The sequence below is a fragment of the Amblyomma mixtum genome, chromosome 3 (assembly GCF_055824585.1).
Source record: "Amblyomma mixtum isolate Tamu chromosome 3, ASM5582458v1, whole genome shotgun sequence".
Classification (NCBI taxonomy): Eukaryota; Metazoa; Arthropoda; class Arachnida; order Ixodida; family Ixodidae; genus Amblyomma; species Amblyomma mixtum.
The window spans coordinates 341,682,191-341,705,076 of NC_143014.1; the positions used below are offsets into that span (position 1 = coordinate 341,682,191).

At 45.3% G+C, this 22,886-nt stretch overlaps 1 protein-coding gene across 4 annotated transcripts in view; it reads left to right on the top strand.

Annotated features, from left to right (window-relative positions):
• Gclm (Glutamate-cysteine ligase modifier subunit) overlaps positions 1–21,883 on the top strand; it is a 45,000-nt gene extending 23,117 nt beyond the window's left edge. For 2 of the 4 annotated variants that reach the window (XM_089584127.1, XM_089584125.1), the window contains 2 exons: positions 1,329–1,443; positions 9,495–21,883. In XM_089584127.1, the coding sequence (XP_089440253.1) occupies positions 1,329–1,443; positions 9,495–9,664 (285 nt within the window). In that variant the 3' untranslated portion in view covers positions 9,665–21,883. Of the gene's footprint in view, positions 1–1,328; positions 1,444–4,847; positions 5,703–9,494 lie in introns of those variants that run through there. The other 2 variants (XM_089584126.1, XM_089584124.1) reach the window with 2 other exon arrangements.
• Positions 21,884–22,886: the final 1,003 nt, after the last annotated feature.

A 22,886-nucleotide genomic window follows, 5' to 3' on the forward strand; every position in this document is an offset into this window, starting at 1 on the left:
AAGATCAGCAACAAAGCAATCATCGTACCAAACGGTGTGTGGCTTGGCTGGCCCACTGATTTGCGCAGCGGATAGCCACCGTCACAGTGGGCTAGCGACGAAGGTTCGAAACGAAACTGGGCGGCCGGACTCTCTATCGGCCTATCGACGGGAACCTGCTACCACCTACATGCCTGCCTTTGGCATACGCATCAGAGGGTCCCGGGAGACAATGTAATATGCAGTTGAGGCCTGTGGATGAATATCTGGACGATCGCCAGTCAAGCATGTCATATCTTGACACAGCAACCCTTCAGGGGCCCATCCCAATTAATCGGTGCGAGCACCGCAGGGTCCGAAGAAACAAGCTTCTGAGGGCTTAGACTTTGCATGGGCAATTTGTGGGACTCCAGCGACAGTCTAAATTATCCAAATTTCTGAATTAACGAGGTTTTACTGTAGTACAATGTCATCCGCATACATCAAACTGGTGAGCCGCTGCTCTGCACTCTTTCCGCCTAATCTGTTTATAACCTAGATTACTTCCTTGAAGTTTGAAGTTTATTTATTTCAGGCAGACGTGATACAAATGTACAGGTCTGTCTAAGAGGCTGACAAAAAGGCACAGGTGCCTGACGAGTGTCAGCCTCTCAATACACACAGCACCTCAGCATACGGTGAAGGAAAAGAAAGGAAAATGTGGACATGAAAACGGTTGCAGGCACTGAATTTTCCTTGTAGCCTTCTTTCCATAGTCATCATATAATGTATGAACAGCAACTGTGATAGAGAACTACTGTGCCTAAATGTTTTATGTACCTCGACAGTTGTCATACTTCTTATCCCTCCCCATGTAACTTCAACTTTATCATCTTGGTATATTTCTTGTAGGAAATCAGTAATCTCATGACCGATACCTTCATTTTTCATTATGTACCGCAGGAGTTAGCAAGGCAGTAATGGGGACTAGTTGGTTGTGCAGTTTTTGATGGAACTGATGTGTTACACTAGGAATTAGATAAGACAAAACAGGGTACACAGGACAAGTGCATCCTGTGTACCCCGTTTTGTACACAGCAAAGCCATGTGCCTTTGCATTGTGGCACTCATTGCACCTAGCAGATGTCTTAGTGGTGCTACCGAAACAGTGCATGCAGCTTTGCTTATTGCCTACATCGTGCTGCTCTGTGGTTTCTGCCAAACTGTGATGAAGCATTTGATTGGCCCTATCTGTGCAGCTTTTAAATAATTTTTTTTTTTACAGCTGATGTTGCTGGCTATTCGCCTGGTGCTATTGGTTTGATGGCACATGCCTTTCTCTTGTGTGCGATGATGCTTTCTGTGTGCAGGTGAAGCCAAGTGTGAACCAGGTGAACCTCGACTCGTGTTGTGTCATCCCCCAAGAGATGCAGGAGTTTGCCAAGGCCAACAACATTCAGCTTCTCACTCACAGTGATCCCAAAGGTCAGATTTCTATCTGTGATTTACTAGACTTGTGTTTCGATTACATTTAATCCTGGGCAGGGCTAGTGTGCTGAGCCGTGAGCATATCTGTTCACTCTTGCAGTATGCTATAGGTGTAGAAAGGTTGAGAGCCGGTAATTACATGCTGTGTGCCTACAGAAGCTGCAAAACGAAAGCCTGACTGTGGTAAAGTGATTTGACTGATCTTTGTGTAGCATAACTCAGCTTGTAGTTTCTTAATAACCCCTGGGAAAGTACATGCTGGTGTTTCAGTTACCTCTGATGTTGTGTACTCATCATCATTGATGTATGTACGCTGTACCATTTTCTTGCCCTGCACGCATATTCCTGATATATTGATTCAGCTTCCACTGCCCGGGATAGGGCTGGTTGATTGAGTCTTTTTTGAGAGTGAAAAACTACTTCACAAACAGTGCTGTGCAGCAAGGGAAGAAAATGTCCAAAAGCTATACAGAATACAATAAAAATCTCCTCGAGATGCTGCATTAAAAGATTGCACAAGAGGGCTCGATCTCTCTAAACGGTTGAGTTAAAGTTGCAAGGGGCAGTGGCTAGTGGCATAGTATTGCAGGCTGAGTGTCATTTGTTAGTTCCCAGGTTCGAGACCCGCTCAGGTACACTGCTGATTTTTTTTTTCTGTTCAGATTTTGGCTGTACACGCAATTCACAAGAAGCACCAAGAAGCTGTGCCACTACTGTTATTTGAAAAAGGAGCTGTCAGCCAGCAAATCTTGCCATACCGGTCAGCATTTTTAGGCATGCTGCCTCGCGAATACCAGGCTCAGGACTATCTCCCGTTAGCTTAGGTGACAAAAACGATGGTATGGGTAGGTTATAGTCAAATTTACACACCCTCAGTAGTGCACGATGAAAGAAACACCCAGTCATGTGGTTTTAGAACCTACTGTAGGGCAATATCTGTTTAATTAATTGAACTGGTTATCAGAAAGGACAGATGCAGTATCTGTCTCACTCTTGGTGGACACCTAAACTGCACCATGGGAAAAGGGATGAAGAAAAATAAGAGAAAGAGGTACCACAGTGGAGGGCTCTGAATTCATTTTCAACTACTTGGGGCTCTTAAACGTGCACTGACGTCGCACAGCACAGAAGCAGCAACCACATTTGCAACTGGCTGATGAATATACACTTCACCAGATCCTTTGCCTAAAACAGGAAATCGTTTCAGTTACTTATTATAACTGGAGTTCAGAAGGAATGCTTAGGCATTTAGTTCATCAGCTGTGTTGATGTTTGATTGTAACCTGACAGCTGCATGCATATTGAAGTGTATTTGCCGTACTTTACGGTGTATAACTGGCGTTCTTTATCTGAATTTCTCGTCAGTGTGTCTTGTACAACAGTGCGAGTTCTGGTCTGTTCGAATTGGCTGCACTCACTGCAGCACTTCAGCAAAGTTCCGCGGCAGTAAGCGTGCGGCGTCAGTTCAGGCAGTTCAGGTACAGCTTGGCACTGGCTGCTTCCAAAGCGAATGTTCCAGTGCAGGCCTAGTCGTCTGCTAGCCTAGGCGCCTCCACCAAATTACAGCCAGCTGCGTGCCGCTGCAAAAATCCCAAAACGTGTATACAATTTTCACGCAGCAAATCACAATGAATTATTACTATGAGCAAGCCCCAGGTTATCGCTGTTTTAATGAAAAACGAAAGTCTGTGTATGTATTGCACACAGATTATTTATGACTATGCACTGAAGTGTTGCCTGTGGGGCGCGACTTGACTGCTTAGGCCAACAATTCCAATGCCATGAACCGCTACTGTCCTCCTTCTTTCAAGAAAGAACTGTCATATTTCATTAAGACTACGGCAGAGTTGTACATAGTGCATTACAAGTAATATTTGTAATCAGTTACAATTTTCTGTGATTTTGTAACTAACCAATTACTTCTAACAGTTACGATTCAGGTAATTCAATTACTTTTTTCTCTAATTGATTACTGGTAATCAGTTACTTTTTTCTGAAAACAAGTTGTAACCAATGGTACAGCTTTGAGAACTTCAACCTGACGGCAATGGTGCTAGCGGGGATGTTTCCTTCGTGACTAAGCGACAACGGACTGGCTGTTAAGAAGCATCACACTTCATCACGCCCGTACCACAACCTGGTCAGCACACTCTTCTACGGCAGTTCTCGCCACGAGAAATGTCACGTGACCACTCTGTAGGGATGCCCCATCCTGTCAGATGGCGCCGCAACTTCCCTCCCACTAGAGTCACTGGAAAATTTTAGAGTACTGTGATCCTTTTCCCTGCGCCGCCGGGCTTGGAAGTAATATGGCCACTATAGCCCCGTGTTGCTGCAACAAAGAGCACTGAAATTTGCAGGTAATTGCATGGGCCGGCGGCCGTCCAAAGCCTCTGGGCTTTCTTTCTAGGGACTGCATACATGCACAAGTTGCTGCTTAGACGAGTTACGAAAATCATTGCTTCCAGTTTCTTCTGAGTGTTTGTTCACAATATCACTAAAGCTGCCTCTGCTGACTCTGCCAAAGATTATTTTGTATTTTATGATACCAATGTTACGAAGGCAGATACGCAGGGCACCACTGAGTAATTCTCACGCAGCGAGCGTCAGGCAGTGGCTGCGGTATACCTTCCAGATCCGTTTGCGGGAAAATGGGCTTTGTGGTACTCTGAAAGTTATTCCAGTGACTCTACCTCCCACTAGGGTGCTTCGATGGGCCAGCACAGCTTCTAGGGTGGAGACACAACTCTCGTTGGTTCCAATTTTGTTTACTCTCCCATTTCGTTGCACTGAGCATGGTGTGGCGGGCCGTTTGGAAGAGAAATTTGCCACTTATTTGGTAAAAATTTCACTTTTGGTACTCTAACAAGATAGAGAGAGAATGGTCATGTTGTGAATTGGTCAGTTACGCAAAAGTACCCAATATTTCACACTTCATCTTCCGAGAAACTCAATGGCTTATGAACAGCTGTTACCTTTGGACAATGAATATAGCATTTCTGCGCAGTCCACTGACCTGCACGCTGTAAATTGTGAATACTTTTCAATCAATTCATTTGTGTGCCGCCGCGGTGGCTCAGTGGTTATGGTGCTCAGCTGCTGACCCGAAAGACGCGGGTTCGATTCCGGCCGCGGCGGTTGAATTTCTTCGGAGGAGAAATTCTAGAGGCCCGTGTACTGTGCGATGTCAGTGCACGTTAAAGAATACCAGGTGGTCGAAATTTCCGGAGCCCTCCACTACGGCATCCCTCATTGCCTTAGTCGCTTTGGGATGTTAAACCCCATAAACCAAACCAAACCAATTTATTTGCGTGACTTAGATGCAACATAGGTGAAATCCGTCGCACATGTTTGTGCCGGCATGTTCCACAATATTTTTTTCCTTTGCCTCTATCTCACAGCAACGGGGATGAGCGATTTTGTTGCTCAGACCAACGACTCTCAAGGCTTAGGCGAAGCCGGTATTTCTGGAAGACCGGAGCAGATGTTTCCGTGGAAGGAAGGCAACCTTTTTTCCTCTGACTCCCCTTTTCTAACTCATCTAAGAGTGTTAGCAGACACTGCACGGAGGCAGTGATGAGCCGCCGTGGGTAGTCGGACTCTTGGACAGAATTACATATTGCACTGCTCAAGGGAAGGGGGTTCACGGTCCATACCTAATTTTTGTTCGTGTGTTTCTATACTTGCTGTTGGGACAAGAGGTTGTTTATCTTTCGTGCACGGGTGTGGATGTGAATGCATTGAAAACGACACGAAATGCTTCTGTGAGAAGGTTTTGGAGTGGCAGGTGTCCGCACCTTAGGTGTTGACAATGAGTTCGCCTCATGAAGGGCTTGTCTTTCACTCAGTGAACATAATAGTAGGGGTGTGCAGATATTCGAAATTTCAAATACGAATCGATTATGTTTTGATATTCCATCCATATTCTCGAAATTGATATTTGAGAATTTCCGAATATTCGAAAATTCCCGAATACTCGCCAGCAATAGTATGCTGCGCCGACTTTCATAAATTAGACCGTGGAAAAACCACAATATCTGGTCAGATTATCTGGTGATCGTTCCAGGAAAACAGTATAAAGGTCCTGTTCCCTTTATTCTCCGTCGTTTATCTCGTGGACTGATCGCATTCAGACGCTGCTATTCTTGATCTCGAGCGAAATTCTGCAAGTGGGCTTTCCCACATATCACACATGCTGCGAACAAGATGGTCGACGACCCGCTTCGAAAAATGGCAACGCAAAAGCATGCTTTTTTTTTAACCCTTCCATAACATGTTACATACTTAAAGGTGCACTGAAGAGGAATCCGAACTCGTCTTTTTGCCGCGGGAACTAAATCTGCACGTTCCGAGCATTCTTAGAAACTTCGATTTATTGCCCGCGGCGGCTTGCCGCTCTGTCATCGGCGGAGTAATACGCAAATAGTCTGCGCGTATTTTTATTTCTGCGGGCTTATTTTGCGGCTATATTATCTGCCAATGAAACTATTTTTTCACGGAAACCTAAAAAACAAAATAAAGCGAAAGCAAAGCCTCCACGGAGCTGGCTGCAAGGCACTCCCCGAGTTGGTCAACTCCGCCCACCGTACGAGGGAGAATTAAAAAAAAAAGGCGGGAGCCGGACGTTAATTCAATTTAATTAGGAAAATCAGCCACACAGGGCAATAAATCGGAGTTTCTAAGAATGCTCGGAACGTGCAGATTGAGTTCCCGTGGCAAAGAGACTAGTTCAGATTCCTCTTCAGTGCACCTTTAATGCCCGCACCCATGGCATTCGTTCTATCGCCTTCGTAACTCTCTTAGCATGAGGTCCACCAACTAATTTGGACAACTACGTTGTGCGGGGAAGCCCACTTGCGGAACTTTACATGTGGCTCCCAAAGTCCTGAAGGGGCGAGTTGAGCTGCCTCAGCAGGCCAACGATCGTGTAAAAATCCTGCCTATTGCATGGTGCATTGTAACCGGCGCACCTCTTAGGTGGGTGTAACAGCTGGTGTGACAACGATTGGAAGGCCCCTGTCATTAGGCCAATGAATAACCTAGCCGTGTAGTTTCGGTTTCGAGCTGCGCCATTCACCAATGGCGAAGGCAGCTGTTAGCTCGCGCATTTGCTGGTAGTCCAATCCCAGCTGCGCGTTGCTTTCAGGCAGCAACTGGCACGTCGCTGCTCGTTTCATTTTTCTTTTTAGAAACAGTCTCGCCGTTCCGACGCCAATGTGTGTTCCCCCTCACTTATGTTCGCGTTGTTCCTTCAGCACGCCGAAACTGGGCGCTCATCACGGGCTTATAGGTGTTTGCGCGATGGAGCCACCTCTTAAGGCTTTGACGCATTTTCGGCAGTTTTTTCTTTTTTTTAAGGGGACCGCGGGGCGTTTCTTTAGATTGACCTGGGCATTTCTTCCGGTTCCTTGAACGCCGAATTAATGAGATTTTACGAGCCATCATGTTATTTTTTATTGCTAGTCTCGCCATTTCATGGATTTAATTTTGCATGATTGCAGGTAGGGTACTGTTGTGCTGTCAAACCAAGCAGTGTACATTTCTGTGTACATTGTTCTTTTTATACAATGCTGAATCAGTCTAGTTTTAAAAAATAAGGGCAACAACATTTGCTTGTTTTTTATTTTCTGAAATTTTTTTTTTGTACTGAACAGATATTCGGTATTCGATTTGATATTCGAAGCCATTTTTTCTTCATATTTGTATTCGATTAGTATTTGAAAATTTCAATATTCGTACACCCCTGCACAAGACTTCTACTCCACGTCTGGAAATATTTTGGCCACGTGGGATCTGAGAGATCTTTTATATCAAGACTGAATGCATGTCTCCACGGAAATAACTATGACAGTCATTTTAAAACCACTGAGAAGAAATAATAGTACCTTACTGGTTTGGAGTAAGGTCGTCCCCCTTACTAGGCCGTCCTCTTCGGATTGAAGACCCAATTTAAACCCCGCCAGTGTTGAATGCTTAGCCCAGAGCAAGACAAGCACCCTGAGACTTTCCCCTCCCATGTTCACTTTGAGTGCAAAGAACCATCTATTCACCCTCTCTCTACCAAGGTTCAGAGGAAGTTTTTTTTTTCTTAGTCATTGATGGGCAGAGCTCTAAACTGCAGCAGATCAAAGTGGATGTAAGCCAGTTCTGAAGGTGGGAACTCTGGGATTTTAAGAGATGATTATCATTTTCTCGGGTTTCTTTGCAAATCAGTCAGTTTTAATTATTTCTGGCTTGTTTCTCTGTCTGTTATAAACAGTTAACCTACTAATGAAATTTATCCTTGACTAATGTGACTTAGCAACTATAGGAAGGCTCCATCACGTCGTATCATCAGCTACGTCCACTCAACATTATGCTGACGGAAACGCAACTGTCTGCGTGATTTTGGTGTTGAACATGCCACTAAACGGAAGCAGTAAGGAATATGTCGGCATTTATTTTCAGACGCGCCCTCAGCTGTGGTGATGGATTGTTCGGAAGAGAAATTTGTGGTTAATGCGTGAAATTATGCACATTGGGGCAAAGAGATCTGACAGAATGTTGAAAAAGCGGATGTTAACTGTGAAAAAATAGTTGTTATTTGGCAATGCATCATTCATGCTTCCCGAGAAACTCTGGATCTGTTGAGTAGCCATTATATTCGAACAACGAATGCAACATAATCCTTCATAGTTCTGTGACTCAGATACTCTTAAATTACGACTAAGAAGAAAAGCAGTGTAGCCACTGTCCCTTTCGAGTGCAACAAGTGCAGTGAAGATCGTAACAGCCCATCATAACTTGTCGATCACCGTGCAGTCACAGCATCTGCGTCATGCGTGATTCACAGTAATTAGATGGTTACTGCCACTAGCAAAACAAGTGTATAGTGCCTTTTTCTAGTTCAGTCACGTTATTTCATTGGCTACGACGCCACATAGAGGCCGCACCACATGCACAGCATGTAGTACACCACCGGTGACGGTGGAACCAAGATGGTGCTGCGAGGGGAAAGGGGCGGCGTAGGGTGTGCCAAAGGCTGTCTCCACCCTGAAAGCAGAGGGCATCGAGGCACCTTCCTCCCACTAGGGTGCCTCGATGACTGTACCTCTGAAAGCACCCCGCCGCGGTGGCTCAGTGGTTATGGTGCTCGGCTGCTGACCCGAAAGACGCGGGTGCGATCCCGGCCGCGGCGGCTGAATTTCGATGGAGGCGAAATTCTAGAGGCCCGTGTACTGTGCTGATGTCAGTGCACCTTAAAGAACCCCAGGTGGTCGAAATTTCCGGAGCCCTTCACTACGGCGTCCTCATATCCTGAGTTGCTTCGGGACGTTAAACCCCAATAAAACCTAAACGTACCTCTTAAAGCGGAGGCGAACGGGCATCCAGGCACCCTATGCTTGCCACTACACCCAACTCGGAGGCTTCCACACATAGCAGCAACGAAGCGTGGCGCTTCATAGGGGACTTGGACACTAGCATTGAAGCATTGCGCAAAATACAAGGTGGTGCTCAAGGCGTTCATACGTTATAATACCGCCATTCCCTCCAGCGCGCACACTGAGAGGGTGTTCAGAGTAAATGCTGATCTGTTCGTGAGGAAATATGTAGAAATTAGTGACAAGTTCGGAAAACTACTGCTCTTGAAAAAAAAGACAACAAAATGTCACACCGACTGCAGTAGTTTGTTATAGTCTGAGCAAATTTGCATTATGGCGATGAAAGGTGGGAGTAATCAATTTCTTTTCTGTAATTCTTCACTTGCTTTTCTGGGGCTGTAATTGACCACTGTAAGCAATTACATTTTAGATGGAGCAATTGTAATTTCAATCGATGTTACTTCTCTTCTGTACTGGACTAGGTCATATTATTGCGTGGCGGCCAACCGAAAAATGAGGCGGAATGAACGAGAGATGATTTAATGGCCACTGGCCTAGCGCGAGCGCTCCGTCTTGTGCCACTGCCAACTTCATCTTCTTTGTGACGATATCTTCTCAGACAGAGCACGTTGTAGGCACATCTGGAGGAAGCGCTTGAATGAGTGCATTGTCCACTTCCTCTTGCAGTCTTGCTTGACCATGATGGCATGGCCCGGCTGCTCAAGGGCTATGTTGCTGACGACGACATCAGCCACTGGTCATCACCATGGGTGGCCCGCTACTCAGTGCTGGTCAAGTGCCGGGGCTTTCTTCAAAGCAAGGGCTACGTAGCCAACCTGGTCAGGAAGCTGCAGTGACTGAAGAAGGTGCCACCTGCTTTGGCTGCCACCCGGAAGCATCGGGAGGGATTGCTGCAAAACATTATGAAGGCTGTGGCTTTGTGTTTGGTCAGCGATGAAGGCACCACTGTGCGGGGATGTCTGTATGGCACGCTCTTGTGCAAGGCTAAGCTTTCTTCTGCACGAACACACTGTTGCACGGACGGTTTTGAAGGGAATGGTGCTGGAAACTAGATTGCATAGCTTCCGGAGGATACTAGCAGGTTGATGTTGAGCATTTCGGCCAGCGTACTTGCTCTGGGACACAGGGACACTAAAAACTGACCAGGCAATTATGGTGGCTGGGTGCTGTGGCAGTGTAAAGCATCACTTGCAACACTGGCATCCCTTGTTAACGAAACACAGTAAAACTAGGTTGTTTTAACAAACTTGGACAGCAGTACTGTTTCTGTAACTGATGCTGCAATGTTGTGACTCCATGTATGCATCATGAGACGTATAAATTTGTCCCCAGCACAGGGAGATGCTTCAACAGGCACATTCATCAGCTGTGCTGCTGGGATATTCATGTCAGTAGCTTAGACATCTGCACTTGACTTAGTGTATGAAGTATATTTGACAAAAGTATGTTTGTTTTGCGGACTCGTGTGACTTGGATGACATCAGTTTTATGTATTGAATGGATGAAAAGCCGGTGATACGAATCGTTGAAATGCAAAATGTTAGTTGAAACAAGATTGCTAGTACTACTCATAAAAATAGTATTATGGGAGAAGTTCCTGTGCTTTGCTAGCCACCAGTGCTGGCGCTAATGCGGCTGGTAATATTGAAATGCTGACTGTGTGGATATATACATTCGTCAGCCGTGCGATGCCTTAAAGGACACCTGAAGGGGTGAATTTGCTTTTCACCTCAAAATGAGCGTGGGCTCTCTCTCAAGAAGAATGAAGCTCTAGGCAGGTTAGAATGCAATTACAATTTTCAGCCCAAAGGGACGAGAAGTAGTAAGGACCATATAGTTACTGTCTTGCAATCTGGAGAGCATGAGTGTTTATTAATAAATTCTAATTATTTTTTCCACAAAATATAAATGTTTCATAATATCTTACCCTACACTATGACCCCCAAATTTCCACAAATTTTAGTTACGTTATTTTAGTTACGCATCTGAGTTCGCAGTCTATGGTTATAGGAAACACGATGGAGAGTAAAGAATTATAATCGACATGCACACAGCAAGCACTATACTGCTTTCTTTCATAATGAAACTTATTCCTCTGGCCTTGAAAAGCAAAATGCCAATTGAGAAAGTTGGGCATATGATGCATTTTCTTACGTACTGTATTTACAAGATTGCATGTCGACTTGAATGTAGGTTGACCCCCCCCCCCCATATTGCGTCAGAAAAAAGGGCGTGCCTATGGACACATTCCAAAATGAAATTCCAGTCCATGCTTGCACCATTGTCCACACTAGTGCTACTGTCGTCATCACAGCTGCGGTCCCTCAGCACATCGCTCCAACATCGCCATCCAGCGAAATCCCGCACTTTGGAAACAGCCATGGCATTTAATTTCCCGCGAAATCCTATACAACCGCACCACAACATTTTGTGTGGCAGCTGAAATTTGCCTCACTGCAGTTGCCACACCTACATGACTGTTCCGAAATGTCGGAACTCGTGGCCTGGCACGCAGTGGTCATTTCTTCGATGTAAAGAATGACAGCGATCTTGAATGCAGCCGTGAACACGCGCTGAACGCTTGCCGGGCCCGGAGCACAAATGACGAACACTACACTAAAAACTGGTAAAACGTGGCCGGCAGTCGAGTCAAATGTGCGAAACAGAGCCAGAGGAAAACTCTGCGTGAGCTGCATCGGCTCTTCCATCAGCTACCGACACTCCCAGGAAGCGCTGCTGTTCCGAGTGGTGGTACCACCACGATTGGAACATCGGCTCTTCCATCAACTGTTGACACTCCTATGAGCTCCGAATACGCAGTTAAAAGTAAAAGAAATGGCTGTGGCTTAGCTTGGTTAAACCCAGTAATTGCGAAAGCAATATCCGTAGCTACGCCATAGTTCAGCTGGTAGTGTAGCTGGTGGTGGTGCTTGTGGTTAGACTTGTGGTGATGCATCAGTTATCCAAACCAATCCAATCCAATATGCTAATTTGGTAGCTACTGGCCTCGCTACGCGACGGGCTGAAAGTGCAACTAGTATTGCTTTCGCAATAAAAATAAACTACCATATTTTTCGGTGTATAAGACGCACCCTTGTATAAGACGCACCCGCCATATATGCAGGCTCTTATTGAAAAAGTTGTTATATAAGACGCATCCGTGTTTAAGACGCACCACAGTTTACCCAGTTAGGGTAGTGAGGCTTAATTAAACACGCTTGCGCGACCATCGCGAAATGCACAGTGCCTGTGAGAACTTCTTATGCAACGCTAAGTGATCAAAAAAGGCAACACTCGCGCCATAGCCACCCACGTTTTAGCAAAAAAAAGAAAAACAAATGAACTCTTCTTATGTCCATAACATTTTATTTTTACTTAAAACCTTCGGAGTCTTCATCTTTGGATGCGCTATCAAAAAGTTCGCCCATTTCTGGAGGCAATGCGGCTGAAACATTCTCTTCACACTACGTACATACTACTTACATGGAGCAAAGTTGCAAAGGGTGACTAAAAAAGAATGCCGGCTTGCCTTCACTTGTCTTGACAATGGCGAGAAGCACGATTGTCGCCGTCTTTTGTCATTTCACATTACTTTTGCTTGGGGCCTCCGAAACGGCCATGTGCTTGTGATCCCGGAAGTCGTCATCCCCGCCGTTTCATGATAAAGTTCACCTAGAAAAGTTGCGCACAACGTCCCGGTATTGAAGTAGTGACAGTGTTACAACCGCGTTATTGGTAGTGATGTTTTTTCGGTGAAAAAAGCTTGAACATGCACCTGAGTAATTCCTGAACTCGCAAAAAAAACCCGAAAAATTCGCGTATAAGATGCACCCTCGTATAGGACGCATCAGCAAGATTTTTGAAAAAAAGCTTAGTCTTATACACCAGAAAATACGGTAGCTTTATGCCCGGCTACAGAATCCAATCCAATCCAATCAATCCAATCTAATATGCTAATTTGGTAGCTACCGGCCTCGCTACGCGACGGGCTGAAAGTGCAACTAGTATTGCTTTCGCAATAAAAAATGAAAAATTCCTCCGAATAAGCGCAGAGAATAGCCGAATGCTACTGGGTAAAGCCGTAGAGCAAACTTAAAATTGCAGCCACATTTTATTTATTTATTTATTACAATACCCACAGGGCCCTAGGGCGTTATAGAGGGGATGAGTGAAAAAAAATACATAGTAAAAAATACTGGCAAAAGGCAACAATCATGATGCAGAGACTTGTTTGATGACATACTTGGTGATAAGTGGCTTAAAGGATGACGCATCTTCAATGCAGGTGATATGGGGTGGAAAGTGGCTCCACTCAGTGCTAGTCTTTGGTAAGAAAGAATTAAAAAGCACATTCGTTTTACACGTTGGGGTGCAAACTTTATGCGGATGATCAACACGTGACGACATGTATGATGGTATAGAAGAAAAAAATTCCTATTTTAGTGCCTCATTATGGAAGAAAATGCTGTGGAAAAGAGTGAGGCATAAAATATTTCTGCGGACTGCGAGATTAGTCGGACCAAGTTTAGATTTCATTAAAGAAACGCTAGCCGTGCTAGAATAATTGGAAAGGATGAAGCGAGCTGACTGATTCTGAACAAATTCTATAGCATCGATTGAAGTGAGTCGTGCGGGGTCCCATATTGATGATGCGTATTCTAACTTTGGTTGTATTAGTGTTTGATATAAAAGTAACTTCAAATGGGATGGAGCCTGAGAGAAGTTTCTACGCACGTAACCAAGGGCATGGTTTGCATTGTTAATGACCTAATCTGTGTGCATGCTCCAGGATAAGTTGTAAGTGATGTGAACACCCAGATATTTATGAGATAAAATGTTATCTAATGAAAATCCATTAATCTTGTAATCGAATGTTTTAAGCAGGTTAGATTGGCGTGAGATGGACGCGATTTTGCATTTTGATGGATTGAGAACCATGGACCATCGCTGACACCAAATTAAGATGTTATCAAGATGGGACTAAAGGAGGGAACTATCCTTAACGTTATGTATTGCACAAAAAAGAACATAGTCATCAGCAAAAAGCTTAAAGGAAGAGTTAATGCCAATCGGAACTTCATTAATATATATCAAAAAGAGTAAAGGACCCAGAACAGAGCCTTGGGGAACACCAGACGGCACATGGGGATGATAGAGAGTCGTTAGCTGATACAAACTGGGTGCGGTTAGTCAAGAAACATTCAATTCATTTAAGAAGATTAGGGTCAATATTATGGAAACTCATTTTAAGAAGGAGTAAGTGATGCGGTACCTTATCGAAAGCCTTACCGAAGTCAAGATAGATGCAGTCTGTTAGTAAACCACTATCTAAAGACAATGCTAAGATATTAGTGAAAGTTAAGAGTTGAGTCACGCAAGAAAAATTTTTTCAGAACCCGTGCTGACAGGAGCTTAAGAAAGAATTACTTTCCAAAAAAGAAGGGAGGTTATAATATGTAATGTGCTCTAGAAGTTTACAAGGAATGTTTGTTAATGAAATAGGTGTGTAGTTAAGAGGAGAATTCAGATTACCTTGCTTGAAGAGTGGAACCACCCTTGCTACCTTCCAGTCAGCTGGCATTGTGGCATGTTTGTGAGACTGGGTGAAAAGGTGCGCTAAATATATGCTGGAATAAACAGCAGTGTTCTTCAAAAACTTCGAATTAATGTTGTCAACACCCCAACTGGATGATAACTTTAAGCTCTGGATTAACGTCACAGTTCCAGCAAAATTGATGACAGTGGGGTCCATCGGAAAGAAATCGTTCTTAAGCACTTCTGGAGCAACATCGAAAGAACAGTCAGAAAGCAATTTTGCAAAGGTGAGGTTTAAGACAGTACAACATTCATCACTTGTCATAGTATTCCCAGCACTATCAGAAAGCTGAATGACTGTTCGTTCTTTGGGCCTGATAATGTTCCAGAACTTAGATGGATTAGTAGAAAGCAGTGACGGCAGTATGTTATTTAGGAATACACGCTTGACTTCTTTGATAGCTAGTCGGTAAGTTCGAAGAACATCACCGTATGTGGACCAACATTCTGCAGTGCTTGCACATTTTGCAAGGCGAAAGAAGCATTTCTTCTTATTCAAAAGTCGTTTCAAGGCGACGGTGAACCACGATGATCGGGATTTCTTTGAAATTCGGCACATTGGGACGTACTTATCGACTAGCGACAAAACTGTATTCGAAATAAAGCCCAATTTTGGTCAGCGGTTCTCTCGAAGAAGGTAGGCATGCAGTTACCTATGAAGAGCGCTAGTTCGCTGTTAATTGATGTGTAGTCACCCTAGAATAGTCTTTGTCTTGATGCTACTAACTTTCTTAGCAGTAAGCACTGTTATTTCAAAATGAACAAGACAGTGATCACTCAAACCGGGCATGCAAGTTACACGATGTAGAAGACCAGGAGCAGTGGTAAGAATTAAGTCTAACAGGTTAGATGTACCAGAACCAAACCATGTAGGCTCTGAAACAAGCTGCGTAAGGTTAAACTGCATGCATATGTTCAAAAAGGATTGGCTCACTGCGGAAGCATCTCTGGCAGTTGGAAAAGGAGCAGACCAATCTACAGTCAAGCCCACTTATAACAATATTGAAACGCCATGGAAATACCATTGTTATAACAGGGTTGTGCAGAAATAACGAAAAGATGACAAACTTCGGAACATTTATTGACAGTAAATACCCGAGGGGGCTTGATATTTCTAATGCCTGTAAAAGCTCGTTATTTGAACTTCAGGGGACCGGAAAAGTATTCACCGTTCACCGATGGCCAAAGCCCCGCCATCACTGCACCGGCGGGAGCTTCACACAACTCCATGTCACAGGAATCAAGCCGGCTGTCGGGAAGTGATTTTTACGCGAAATTCAAGAAGCATGCAGAACCAAGGGTGCAGTGACAGCTGACAAGAGAAAAACCATGCTGGCTGCACGCGCGCGCACTGCATCGACTGACTGGGAGTACGCATGGCGCACGTAGCCAATGCAGCAGCTCACCTGACGCGATGACGCCTGCCCATGGGACACATGAAATTCGTGAAGCGGGGAATGTGGGGAAGTTGCGAAGAACAGCAGAAGATGGGACAACGTACGCGCTGCCAGTGCCAGCCGTAGCTCAGAGTGTAAAAACAAAGAAAAACGCGTCTGTGCATTTTTTTCTGCAAGCGGCGCACCCCTCAGAAACGTTAATAATGGACTGCTCCGCTAAGGCTCCCTACCGTGCTCCCTACTTCTCTGCATGGGCCTTTTGCTCAGGGAAACGCATCCGTCGTTTCTCCTGCCTTTGTCATTGCGACACGCAAGCATCCTCGGCGCACGCGGTAGCAGCATTGTTTCCGAGTGCGTGGTCACGGGTTCTTTTGCTTTCATGGCGTCGCTGCACCGGCTCAGTCCATTGGTCGGCCCCACACATGCATGCTTTTGTGTTGTAAGCATGGTTTTGCTGGTGTGGTTGTAGCATTTCCTTTTGTTTTATAATGGTTGACACTCAGTTACCAGATTTAATCGTTATAACCAATAATGTGCCTTGACAGCATTGCTATAAGCAGTTTATTTTACCATAGAACACATGGTAAAGCTGATGGTGCCATGACTGACCATTGTTATATCCGATATATTGTTATAACCAGTATTGTTATAAACGGGCCTGACTGTATTTGGGGAAAATTAAAATCACCTAACAGAAATAACGGCAGTGAAGGGAATTGTGTAGCCAAAATATTCAATACATTGTGTAAGTCATCGCAAAAAGATGGTGCCGCATTCGGCGGCCTATAGCACACACAGATTAATGCACTTTGGTAGTGAAGGTTTATGCGGACACAAAGCATTTCAAGGGCAGTAGGGGCAATGACTATGTCTCATACAAGGCAATCGGCAACGGCAATCAGTGCACCACCTCCGTGCTTTGCGGTCCGGTCTTGGTGGTAGATGGTGTAATTTTTTTCACAGTCAAGCAATTCTGCATTGCTTATAGCGTTTGAAAGCCAAGTCTCCGTTAACACCACCACATCAGCAGCGCATTCATCAATTACAGACGATAAATCATGGCGTTTGTTCACAATACTCGATGTTTGGGAAGAGAAATGATAAATTTCAATGGATGGCATTAGGAGCACGTTTTTGGTTAGGATAAAGATGTATCTGTGTCGGTGTGGGTAGTGCCAGACAAAGACCCGGCTGGACTGCTGTCACTGAATGGTCCTATTTCGCACACGCTGCCAGTGTCCGCTGAGTACACATAACATTTATTGCCGATATGAAGCTTGTTATACCGTACTGAAAATTTTTTTCTGCTTTGAGTACCAAAATCTAGAAGCCTTTTTCTCGCATTTCTTGTCACTTTGCATAAATCTTCACTCACGGTTACCTTGGAAGCTTTTAACTTGTTTTTTGAGGCAAGAATAGTTTCTCTAAGTTTAAATGACACAAATTTAACAATAATGGGGCAACATTTGTTGGGGACAAAGCGGACTACTCTGTGGGCTCGAGATATGCATTTGTCGCTCTCGTCCAAACCAAAGTTAGACGTGGTATTTAGAATGGAGAAGATTTTTTGTTCAGATTCGGCCCATGCTTCTTGGCAACTATCGTCGACATTGGGGGATATTAAGTTCTCTCGCCATGAACGATCTTCAAATTCGTTCAGTCTCCGATCAAATGCTACGACATGAGCAATACTTTCAACCTGTGGCGCCTCAGATGTGCAAATAGTGTTTTTCACTGCAGTAAGACGACCATCAATATCTGCACTCTGCAGCTCCATTGAATGTTGGACTGCCTTAACTTCATTAAGCGTGGTCATAACTTCGTTGTGCCTAGAATTCATTTTATCATGTAAAGATTTTATTAGCGAGACTAATTCACATTGTAGCATCCCTGATATCTCATTTGTCCCGCCTTTATTTATGGTGCCATTCTTTGGTTTCGATCGTAAGTCGAGCCCCCGACTTTGGATTTTCAAATTTAAAAAAAAAAAGGTTGACTTACAATCACGTAAATACGTATGTGCCATCCTCATAAAGAGCTCTCTCGTTGTAGCTCTGAAGTATCCGCATATAAATGCCCTCCGTTTCCACCTTATTGAAATAAGTCTCCCTGTCATTTGAACTGGTGCCTTGACACTAATGTTGATATTATCATGTCTGTGCTTTTCGAAATCAGTGCTAGCTTGAGCTTAGAGGAGTTGGATGTAGAAGGTGAATATATTTCAGTGAAAATTTGAGCAAATAAGTGCCACGATGGTTACTGTGTAACCCGAGAGCCAGCAACCGCTGTTAAGGTATTTATATTTTACCATATGTTGAGGTAGAGAACTGAGAGCAACTTCATATCTCTTTAGTTTCAGAGCACTACGCACACTTGTTTTTCAACTAGCGTTCCTCCCCAGTCCACTGCTCTAGGCACACAACACCCTCAGTGACACTTTCCTTCATTTTCCTCCCACCTCCTTCCATGGTAACCACCTCCCGTATGGTCCCCTTGGGAACCACCCTCTGGTTACGCCTTCCTATGCTCTCGCCATAGCCTCCTCTTTTCGTGGTAACAATCCTCTGGTTGGGGCTCCTCTACTGTCATGATGCCCTCCGCCTTCCTCAGTAACCACCCTCCAGATGGTTCCGGTGGTAACGATCCAGCAGTTGCATATTCGTCCACTCACGTCTTACCCTCCTGTTACTGCTGTAGCCATCCTTCAAGGGGTTCCCATGGCAACGCACCCACCGGTTACGCTGACGAGTACAACATACTACTACTGCTACAACGTGAAACCCAGGAATGGGCACTTATTAGCTGTCGCTGTAAAAAGCTGTTGGGCTGTAATTGGTGTCTCTTAAGGTGGTAGTACCATGTTGGCCATCTTGGACAAGGCATTAGTTTAGCTACTAGGGCGGCTCCACTTGTCCGTGAAGTGGAAAAAACGCAGCCATTGGCGTTCTGGCCTCCCCTCTCCTTTGCTGTAACTTGGCATCACCGGCTGAATGGAACGGTTTGTCAGAGAGGAGAGATAATCCTCCAAACAATAATGACCGTCTGAACTTCTTTCGTTCACGTGCTCTTTAATGGCTGGGGTACATAGCAATCATGGCGGCTGTGTGCTAGCAACCGTGATTCTTTTTGAGAAGGTACTATTTCGAGTATGCAGAAGTTGGTATAGGGGGTATTCACAAGTGGCGGCATGCAATACGTCGTAGGTGCCGCACCATATTGGTGTCCTAGCTTTAAGCAGGTAGGCAGTAGGCTGCATACGCCATGCTGCGCTGTCTAGCTGTTACTGGCAGTCTGGTATTCTGTGCTGTTCTTGTGTAGAAGGGCCACCACGAATGCTCTCATTGCATCAGGATCTCCCGCTTAGGGCCGTTTCACATGCTGCGACTAGAACGAAAATAGTCGGCCTAGTCGGTGACGCCGCAGTGCGATTTTCGCACAGTGCTTTCACATGCAACGCGTACCCAGCGAATTCGGTCGGAGGGACACGCAAGGTTGCTCGATGTTCGCATAGGCAACCCACGATTAAACGCGACAGAAACGCTGCACGGAATGTGTTATGACCTGCGTGTTTTTATATGCAAGGCAATATTTCGTATGTTTTGCTTAGAATAAACAGTTTTGCTTACGCCGCGGGAACAGCTCCCACGTGACCCCATGCCGAGACGGCGCGTGACGTCACGCCACGTGCGAGCTGTTGCCGCGGCCGGTCTCGACGCACGTGCGCTCTCGCTCGCGCGCCTGGAGACCGGTCGTGGCCGCGGCAGCTGCTCCCGCGTGACGTCACGTCACGTGCCGTCTCGGCGCTGCCCATTGGTCAGTCGCAGAGCGAACACACCGACGCTGCGACTGGATTCCAACCGGACGGAACTTGGTCGCAGGCCGTCTGCGGCTAGACCGACGGCCCTCCCCAGTCGCAGACCGACAGAATTCGCAGCGTCGCAGGCGAGAATCGCATGCATGTGAAACGGGCCTTACGTGTGAACACTGTCAAAGTGACAGGGCACACTACGTGTACAAGGTCAAGTTGTGCGGGTTTGATCCCTTTACGTGCGCACAGGCAGCTGTGCTTTGATCGCGGACTGGTGGTCACATGTGAATGTGTCGGACATCTCTGAATTTCTCATGTTGAGAATGGGTTTCCTAACAAGGAACCTACTTATGTCACGGAAAGCCTTAGAAGGTGACAATTGGTGTGAGAACCATGGATGAAGAAGTGTTGGCCGACACACTGCTCCTTGAACAGAGGTGATTTTTTTGTGGTTTGTTTTCAATAAACAAATGTTAAGGTTTGGTTTCAAATCCTGGTGAACCACTCCCAAATCCTGTATAAACCTCAAGTGCAAGTGTGGCTAGCTGTCAAGGGCAATGGGCAAGTCATAGCACTGTACCTTTAGTAGGATGGGAACTTGGCCGAGTTGACTTAGGCGCATATTGAGTAGAACAGCACAACCAGACGAAAGACAGAGAACAAGTTTTGTTTGTTCTTTCTTTCTTTAGTCTGGTTGCACTGTTCAGGTAACGGAGAAGCATTTGTACATGCGGCTGCGCTTCTCTTCTACATTGAGTATGTCGTGTGTGCTTGGCAAGAGCGTTCATGTACAAACGGCGAAAGCAAGCGGCTTCCTCCTCGCATAAGGAAAGTGGATGTATGGCTGATTGTCGAAATGGATTTTCATCTTCTGTTATGAAAAAACGCTGGCTAGATGTCCAGGAAACACTGCCTTCATCAAAGCTGTCCGTATGACCAGCTGAGTCGGCGCCGACAAAAGAAGAATTGAAGCTCATTTTTTACTGGCTTAGTAAAGGTCGGCGATGGAGCAGCAACTGCATGTGTGGATCCCACCTACAGCGACTGTATGTGCCGGCAGCAAGGAGTTTTAAAAGACCAGACCTTCTTCAACTCTACAGCCACAAAGCACAAAACCTCAGCCATGAAGACCTGATGAAACACTGAGAATGTGTACAATGCTTTCAACATTGGCCAAAAGGTGATGGCGAGTATTGAAGCACATACCATTAAACATGCTATGTGCCCACAGAGGTTCATGTACAGAGCTGGCTTGTAACAGGTTCATTGTGTTATGATGTATGTCATACAAAAGTTGATTCACCTTCAGTAAGCTTAGTTAAACAGATCTGCTATCCACATGAGGACAAAATCTTTGTGCCGGTGGTGAAGTATGGCACACACAGTGAACCAGATGCTCTTGCAAGGTACGAAGAGGTAGCTGTACAAAGGCATCACAATGTACAGTTTAAGGATGCTGGCCTGCTAATATCTGAGAGCGTGTTTTTCTTGCAGCAATACTGGTCTTGTGTGTGGAGTGTAGTTGCTATGGCAGAGGGCTTGTCGAAGTGAAGTGTCCGTGGACAGTGAGATGGACAGTTAAGTGCACTTTTGCATGATGGAAACAGCTGCGTTTAAGAGTGTGAAGGTACAGTTGAACTGAAATGTTACGTTAGCCCAAGTATTACTATGAAGTGCATCTTCTTGTTTGGAACAGAAAATACTGTGATTCTGTGTTGTTCAACAAGACCGAGGTGAATGGTGAAAAAATATAGGTAGATGAGTTTTTGGCCTCATTAATATGTGTTACTGAGCTGTTATTTCGTCATGTCTTGCTGCCCGAGATGGTAGCATGCTGGTTCACAAGAGTTAAGAAACGTCGGCTGCCACTGCTGAGGGAGCTCGTTCCAAAGGTGCCTCTAAAAACGAGAATTGGACCCCTCACATGGGTAAGACTTCTGTGGCATGAACTACCGCTCCTGAGAAGTGCCGGCAAAGAGGCAACTCTAAACGTGACACGAGTGACATGGAGTGCTGCATTTGTAGCGGACCAGAAGGAAAATAGCATGCCAGCATTCGAAGTGTGCAATAACTCGGTGTATGCAGCTGAAGAGGTCGGCAAACAGTGACAAGTGGTATTGTGGGTGGTGCAGGATATAATACAGTGTATGCAAATGTGAAATGTAATCGCACAGTTAAAATTTACTAATGTGCAATCAATGGACTACATGCAGTTATTTTTTAATTTGCTTTATTAAAACCAAATTTATTTTGGACATGTGCTTGTAACACAAACATGCCCATGAGGTGAAGCAAAAGGTAGAAAGCAAAGCATGCTTACTGACAAGGCTTCAGCCCTGACACTGGCAACATGGCACATGTAAACAGTATGCAAAATGTCATAACATGATAATCATCAACAAATACCACAGTTTATGAAGTACAAGCATCATTGTTAACTAATGAAAATACAGTACAGTAAAAATACGGCTTCGAAGAGAAAATGTACAGCATGTATCACTGTGTGAAAACTAGCAATCGCACTTCTGACACTGCCGCTTGATGCAAAGCGAGGTGCGGCCAGCCACGTCGCGCCGCCGACAATGGGTGAGCATGTCCTGGCGGAGTTTACAGTCGCGGCCGCTGTTTTCAGTGGGGGCGCCACTGTTCAGGTCCCGGGAGTGGACTCCCGAAGCGCTCCTTGCTTCGTCGTGTTCGAGCGCGTTTGCCTTGTGTAAAACCACGCGTTTGCCTTCCATATTCAATGCAAAATAAAAACAACTACTACTACTACTCACGTTCATCATGTCTGCAGTTCTTTCTTTAAATTTTCTGCTGTGCGCATGAGTGAGCACGTTTGCCTCGCGTCTGCGGTGCTGGATTTGGACTTTTCGTGTGCGCGTGAATGAATGTTTGCCTCGTGTCTGCCGTGCACGCTTTGGGCTTTTCGTGCATGCGTGTGTGGAGGTCAGGGACGTGTATGGGGCACGATGCCGCGCATCTGCTGTGTGCCACTGTCCGTCACAAACTCCAGAAAACAGCCAACTGTGAGAAATCACGAGTTTCCCTCCGAATACAGCGTTGAGAAGCGTGGCTGAACATATCGCTCGCCAAGGACTGTCAGGGAAAGAAGCAAGTGGGTGCCAAGCAACAGGTCTATGGTATGTTCTTTGCATTTCGCAGAGAATGACTACAAAAAGTAAGGTCAAGGAAGGTTCTTCGTCTGTGAATGGTTCCTTCCTTTCTTGTATGACCATGCAATAAAAGTGTCAAGTACTT